At 40.7% G+C, this 8,158-nt stretch overlaps 1 protein-coding gene across 4 annotated transcripts in view; it reads right to left on the bottom strand.

Annotated features, from left to right (window-relative positions):
• Nucleotides 1–7,679: 7,679 nt before the first annotated feature.
• Nucleotides 7,680–8,158, bottom strand: part of LOC101864498 (coiled-coil-helix-coiled-coil-helix domain-containing protein 1) — a 17,026-nt gene continuing 16,547 nt past the window's right edge. For all 4 annotated transcript variants that reach the window (XM_035973419.1, XM_005112229.3, XM_005112228.3 and 1 more), the window contains exon 5: nucleotides 7,680–8,119. In XM_035973419.1, the coding sequence (XP_035829312.1) occupies nucleotides 8,051–8,119 (69 nt within the window). In that variant the 3' untranslated portion in view covers nucleotides 7,680–8,050. The remainder of the gene's footprint in view (nucleotides 8,120–8,158) is intronic.

Here is an 8,158-nt window from a genome sequence, read left to right as displayed (position 1 = left end):
TAATAAATAAATAAATAACGTAACATAGCAAAAAAATAAATAAAATTAAAACAAACAAACATAAACAAACAAATTAACAAACATTTTTTTTTAATGAAAAAGAATAAAATACAACACAATAAAACAAAAAAGAAACAAAAACAAGTAAAAAGACCAACAAACAACCCCAAAGTAACCACACCAAATATAGGCCATATACAGACTTGCATAGACGCCAGTATCACATGGCCCGTAACAATGTTTCACGTAGTAAGAATAGAACGCGGAATCCAGGAAGACTGACAAAGTACCATTATTGTCCCAAAAATGGAAGAATAAAAGAAACAAAAATGACTGCAACACCTGCAGGGGAATCTCCCTACTTTGTCATGCTGGGAAGATAATATTATTATTCAAATATACTAGGACAAAAAAATACAGGGGAATCTCCCTACATAGCCATATTGGGAAGATATATTATTACATGTATTCAAATATATTAGGACAAAAGACAAGGCCACTCCTTTTTTTTTTTTTTTTTTGGGTAAATGTTTTTGGTGCTCGTAACTGCATAAGGTCACATGAGCTCGCGGGATACACTAAACCTTTTCAGTTGGTAGGAAATTTGCCCGGGCGGCGGCCGAAGCCGACGCTTATCGATTTTAGACCACCAAGGGATCTTTAACGTGCGCAACTTACACACGGGTCCTCCGAGATTTTTCACCCTTGTTCAAGAAGGCTAGGTGTAGACTTTTCCTACCAGAAGATCAAGAGTGTGGCTGAAAGACAGCAGTAAGAAGGAGCCAAGGAGTAGCAGAAGAAAGGCTGCAGAAAGAGTCCCGAGCCCAGGGGAGGGGGCAAAGGAGGTGAGGGGGTGGGGGCAGAAAGAGGAGACGAAAGCAGACGACAGAATATTGCTAGAGAGCAGGAAAGGTGGTGAAAGGAGATTAAAAATTGTCGGTCGCTACTCGGATTTGAACCCGTGACCTTTGAATGAGAGGCCAACACCTTAACCTCTAGGCCACGAGAGCTCCCGAAGGCCACTCCTCGACATAGCTCAGTAGAGCACAAGTTGGATCCAGAAAAGGAAAAAAATTGCACAGACGCTATAATTTCACTCAGACAGCTTTTCTTGATTTGCACCATGTCAATACATTTTTACGTAACTTACAAATACATGTATATATATCGGCACCAGAATCAGGGCACAAGGAAAAAATACTTAAAAAGTGAAAAGACCAGAGAGTATGACCAATAACTAAAGACTGTCTTTGTGGACCAAGAAAAAGCCTTCAACAGAATGTTTTAGTTTTAGTAACAGTTTTACGGCACTTGAAACACAATAAGGGCATAAAAGTGCCGAAGAATAGATTCTGTGTTACAAGAGAGTAACATTCACAAAAAAAGAAGGAGAAGAGATAAGGACGATAGATGTTTGATAGGAAAGAAGGAGAAAACCACACCAGAGCACCCGACAACTACCCACTTGAACAGAATAGACCAGGACAAAATGTGTAGACAGTGCAGGAAGAACACGGAACCAGGAGGACAGTTACTGGACACCATTATATCACTATATGAAAACAGCACAACACAGTAAGCACATCACATGGAAAAGAGCAATAGTTTCAAGTAAGGTCAGGAGTAAAAACAAGGCTTTATGCTACCCACTTCATTATCTATACAACATACATCAACAAAATAACAACAGAAGCTGAACGAGAGGACAACGTAATCATCGAGCTTCTTTTTGTCGACAATCAGAATAGTATACTACGAGACAACGAGAAGACCCTCCCAGAACAAGTAGTAAGCAAGCTGAACAAAAGCTGCAAAAATAACAACATGTAGATCAGCACAAGCAAAACCGAGCCAACGAAAATCAGCAAAACGCCAGACCCACTCACTAAACATCACAGTGGACAACAGCATAGCAAGATCAAATAAGTGGAAGGGTTCAAATACATGTACGAGCACATGTACTCGGGAAGTGTGTTCATCCAAGACAGTAAGATCGACAAAGAAATAGAAACCAGAACATAAAAGGCCAATACTGTGATTACTTTCACATCCCAACATCACGATAGAAACAAAGCGCCAACATATTATCAGTATCTCATGTCAACACTGTGTTGCCAAGCCCAAACATTATGGAAAATGACCTAGAGCCACCAAAGCAAAATCAACGTATGTGGAATGAGATGCTTTAGAAAAACTTTAAACAATACAAGAAAAGACAGGGTGAGAAACAAGACATTCAGAGAACAAGTTGGCTCAACTACCCTCTTACAATGCATAAACAAATAACGCATTTACTGGGTTGGGCAAATACGAGACAACCACAATAAAATATTATCATTATAACAGTGAGAGCATACAACCAGAAATCAGACGGAAACAGGGGAAGGGGCAGGTCCTGGGAAAGACGGATAGAAGGGGTCAGAGAAACATCAGTCAAGCACAACATAACCATGTAACAGACGATACAACAAACGAGAGAAAAACGTTTGCTTCTCCCCTCGACACCACAAGGTAACAGAGACCAGAAAAACAGTAAGTGAAAGTAAAATTATATCACCAGATCTATTCACCGTTGTCCTTTGCTACCCTCCTTCTTCTTTTATGTTTGTTACTCTCTTGTAACTCTAATCTTCGGTAGTGGGTAATTGGAGGGAGCTCTGGTGTGGTTTGCTCCTTCTTTCCCATCAAATATCTATCGTCTGCATTGCTCCTCCTCATTTTTATTTATTTTTTTGGGGATGGTGTACGTTACTCTCTTTTAACACCTCTATACATTAATATTATAATCTAAGATATATGACCTAATTGTATTGCAAGTGCCCCGAAACTCTTACTAAAACTAAACTAATATTCGGCACTTACATGAACTTAGGTGCTACAAATGATGCAAAACCTCTATCAAACTAAACTAAGGCCAGACGAGCAGTCGAACGAGAGCGTAGACATCCTAACGGTTTGACGAGAATGGAAGGTGCCAGTGCCAGCCAAGTGTGTGAATCTGTGGCCCCATGTCCGAGCGCTGGGCGAAGAGCTGACGTGATGGGCTGAGAGGTAGACAAACACAGACACAGACATAAGCAGGGACCGGCAGAACCTTCTAGATCATCATCATCATCGCCATTATTATTGTTGTTGTATTGTACAAATTACTAGTACACTGGCCAGAGCTGGCCGAATGTTCAAAGTGGTACACCAGGGAGGAGTGGGGTGGGGTGGACGCTTGGCAGATCAAACAGGTCCGGTCTACACCGGGGGGAATGTCTGAGATAACAAGATTAGAGGAGGAGGAAGAAGAGGGGGAGGTGGAAGAAGAGGGGGAGGTGGAAGATAGAGGTGAAGTAACAGCGGAAGAAGGTGGACCATTGGCAAGTGGGGAACAAAAAACAAAACAAACAAAAACAAACAGAAAAAAAGCAAATGCAGAATAGGTAGGATGGAAGACAGACATAAACATTTAAATAACAAGAAAGGAAGAAGGACAAGCAAGGAAGATTAGAAACAAAGAAAACAAGGAAGACAGAAAAGTGGTACAAAAGGAAAGAAAATACGTTTCACGGTTTGTATACCTGAAAGAAAGGATGGCAGAAAGAAAAATATATGTAAAAAAAGGAAAGAAAATAGAAACTGAAGATGGAAATATAGAAAGAATGAAAAGAGACGGATTGAAAGGGAAAGCAAAATGGGAATGCATAACTACGAAGACACACATGCATAATATTTACAGGTAAGGGATGGTCACGTAATTATCTAAGGCAAGCAAACACACGGGAAGGTACAGAGACGGGAGTACAAAAAGGCCAATGGACAGACAAACAGACTCACCATCAAGCGAAGCGAAAGACGCACAAACGCTTACACATATTTACATGCATGCACACACACACACACACACACACACACACATACACACACAAACACACACACACACACACACACACACACTCGCTCACTCTCACACAGACATTGTCATGAGCATGCACACACATCATCATCATCATCCCGAACAACTTCAGCCCCCTCCCCCCTCCCACCCCCGCGTGTACAGATAGGATAGAAAAAGGACGCTGTAATTTGCAATTGTAAGAATTCTAATAAGTACTATCTGTGTCAGTTTGATGTTAAAAAAACCACAAAAAACAAACAAACCCAGAGACACTACACCGGCTTCTGTGATGTAGCGGTTAGGCGCTTCGCCGTCGCCCTTAGTAGACCCGAGTTCGATTCTCGAGTGTAGTGGAGATAATTTTTATCTTTCTGTTGGGATGTTGTACCCCTCTCAGTTCGGGTTGACCCTGTCAGACAAGCTCAGTGGCCGCCTCTTAAATAATCTAAACTGCGCTGATTGGGGCTCAAAGACGCCTACATGTAAAAAAAAATATAAATTTAAGTCATCGGAGCTTTAAAAAAATAATAGTAAAATAAATATTCAACTGTGAGGCGGGAACTGCAAACTATGCAAAATGCGTCTCTTCTCCTAAGGCTGACTCCCTTACATGTATAAGTATACCCTCTTGGGGAGTGGTTAGCTCGACAGAAGTAAGGCGCCAAAGTAACAATACATAGCTGGCGGGAGAGATTCACCATCATCATCATCATCAGACAGACAGACAGACAGACAGACAGACAGACAGACAGACAGACAGACAGACAGACTATCCTTGATTGAAGTAGGGGAAGTAACATTTTCATCTTAAGATTTTGGAAAGCGACAAGATTTACCGAGACCAAAAAAAACCTGGAGATTTCCGTGGGTTTTTTTTTTTTTACACTGTATTAGTGTTTGGCTCCGAATTTTAGCTTTAATAAGAGTTTTATGGCCCTTACAACACAATAAAGTCATACAAGTGTCGAAGATAAGAGGCGTTACAAGAGAGTTACAAACACACTAAAGAAAGAGAGATGAGGGCCATAGACGTTTGAAAGGAAAGAAGGAGCAAACCACACCAGAGCCAAGGAGGACGATAGATGTTTGATTGGAAAAAAGAAGGAGCAAACCACACCAGAGCACCCGCCAACCACCCACTGGCTCCGTCGAGTCCGCAGCGTCCAGACGCGAGGCTCCCCAGTTCGACGCACGGATAAATCCTGCTAGCGCCTCATTGTCACAGACATTCAGACGCATATTCAGTGCATATCGTTGCTGTTATTCAACTTTGTCGTATGTCAAAATTTAGAAAACTGAAAAGTTAAAAGTATGTTGTAGAGTTTGATGAGGCGCTTCGATTGATCATAATTTATTCATTCCTCTTCTTAAAATAACAACTGGTTTAGAAGAATCCAACAATCTGCAATAGCATAATGGTGTGCACGAAATAAAACACCTTTTTCGCTTCTCGTGAAAATCTCGTATTTTGACATACGACAGTGGTGACTTTCTGTCTATAGTATCATCCTGCGATAATTGTATGCAGCAAACGCCATAACTGGCTTAGCGGGATCATAGTGTTACATTTCAGCGTGAACACTGAGCTTCGTGGTGAGAATATAAGGCTCTCGGAATGTGTTTGTGGCCATTAATAATTTATGTTTAAGTGGGTACGTGAAGTCATCCTTTTGATGTACGTACGGTCGATGTTGTGTGAGACAGCCACCCGTTGTCGAGGGGAGAAAAGTGGCCGTCTTAGACAGTGCCATTGTGATTTTTTTTAAACTGCAAGAGGGAAGTGAGAAGTGGCCAGTTTTTAGTTTTTTTTTAAATTAGATTTTACGGCGCATAAGGTCATATGAGCGCTAAGGGCTGGATGTCAACAGAGAGGTCCAAACGGGGAATCACGCTTACTCTGCTCACCTCTTTTACAACAACAGCTCAAAGTCTGCTTCGACTAGTTAGTTTTAGTAAGCTTTTACGGTGCTCGCAACTGCATAAGGTCACGTGAGCGCCAAGGTGTGGAGGTCAACAGAGAAGTTCAAACGGGGAATCAGGCTTACTCTGCTCACCTCTGTAGCCTCAACAGCACAAAGTCTGCTTCGACTAACAAGGCACCCCTGAAATAACGGGTCAAAAGAGAGTGACACACATACAAAAGAAGTAAAGGGAAATGACGACAGTAAGGATGAGGAAAGAAGCGGCCAATCATACTGGATTGTTTTAGTTTTTGGCTATATATACAGCAGGTGGTTGTTAGAGCAGGTTCGACAATATATACAGGGTGATCCCCAAAAAAATCTGTGCAGCCTTTTTCGTAAATATTTTCCTCCACACTTAAGCTTTCGTCTTCAAATTTGAACACAATATTCCTATTTCAAAAGGAATTTGACTGATATTCATTTTAGATGATTCCACAAAATAATTCTGCAGTAAAATGCGCATAAAAAACAACCCATTTTTTGCTTCTGTTCTCTTTTATTACACTACGCTCCAGTACGCATTACCACTAAATGTCGTAATAAATTCTGGACGGATCTGGGGAGACACCGGCACTTGGATCGCCAAGACCAGTGGTTCATGCAAGATGGGGACAATCCACACGTTTCTGTCAGATCAATGACATGGCTTGCTGAGCACTTTGGAGATCATGTGATCAGTCGCAGAAGTGAGCACATTTGGGCTCCGCATTCTCCTGACCTGAACCCTTTAGACTTTTTCTTGTGGGGTTATCTGAAGGACAGGATATTTCAAAACCAGTTTGAAAACATTGAAATTATGAAACAAGCAATCCGTGATGAAGTGAGAAACATTCCGCGGGAACTGTGTTTAGCCGTCATCGAGCATTTCGAACGACGCGTTAAAAGATGTTTGGAGTCCAAAGGAGGACATGTGGAGCATTTGTTTAAGAAATTCCAGAACAAAATGTTAGTTCTTTAACTCCATAAGAGAAGTTAAATATTGTTTAATGTCACAAGGTTGGAACAATTAAATGTTATAGAGAAAAATAAAGACAAAAATCAAATTAATCGTGTCATGACTTTCCTTGCGAGAGTGTCTTTTAAAAAAAATAATTGGCGCATTTTGCGTTTTTGGTTGGGTTTTTTTTTTCTTTATGCTTTTTCCGTTTTGAAAAAAAAAATTATCTTTGAATTTTATGTCAAACACATTCCTTTTGAATGAAGTTTATCTGTTCCGAATTTCATCTTTCTAGAACAACATTTGCGTGAGATATTTAGAAAAAAAGTAGTAAAGTTTTTTTGGGATCACCCTGTGGTCGCTTTTAAAAGACAAGCGTGCTAATCCAGATTTCACGGTTTTCCAGAAATTTGACCTACACCAAAAGTGGGCATTGAACTACCGTAAAAGAGAAGTTTGGTTTCATTGGTGAGTATATATTTGTTTGGTTATAGGGAAAACTCTCCTTGTACTTTAAAGAAACTTAATAAGGATCCAAAAACTTAATCTTCGATTTTCTCAAAACAACATTTCTCTGGATAGCTCCCTTGTGCTTAAAAGCGACCATATATTATATATTATAATATGTACCGTTGAAACTGCCCAAGGCGGACATCCATTGTCGAGGAGAAAAGTGGCAGGTGGCTGTTGTACACAGTGTCCTTTTAACGTAAAAAATATACAATGTGGTATGGGCGCTTGCACAGGTGATTTTTCTTATACGGGAAACCTTTAGGGAAGTTTCGACTGTATAAATAAATACACATACATACAGTATACAAAATGGACAATGACAAAAGTAAAACAGCAAAACAAACCAATTTAAAAAAAACACACACACACAAAAAGAGGTCAGGACATTTTCCAAAATCAAAGTTTATTTAACACAAACTAAAAACCACATTGAGGTCATATTTTTGTCCACACAACCAACGATTAGCAAACCATTCTCTCTCTCTCTCTCTCTCTCTCTCTCTCTCTCTCTCTCTCTCTCTCTCACACACACACACACACACACATACACATACAAACAAATGTACACATTTAATCTATTCGATACACACACAGTTCCACATTCACACACTCACACTCACACACACACACACACACACACACACACACACACAGTTACATATTTAACCTATTCGATACACACATACACACATACACTCACACACACATAAACACACACACACACTAGGGTGGGCGGCTGGCGGGTGAGGAGGGTCACTGTGGCACGTAGTTCTTGCGAGGTATCCCCCACATACCCCGGCCTCTGCCTCTGGGAGCTGGGCCCTGGGGAGAGAGAGAGAGAACGATAAATGGATGAGTGAA

Source organism: Aplysia californica, unplaced genomic scaffold, assembly GCF_000002075.1.
Source record: "Aplysia californica isolate F4 #8 unplaced genomic scaffold, AplCal3.0 scaffold01212, whole genome shotgun sequence".
NCBI classification, from domain to species: domain Eukaryota; kingdom Metazoa; phylum Mollusca; class Gastropoda; order Aplysiida; family Aplysiidae; genus Aplysia; species Aplysia californica.
The sequence above is the reverse complement of the archived record's forward strand: the minus strand, read 5'-3'. Positions and strand labels throughout refer to the sequence as shown.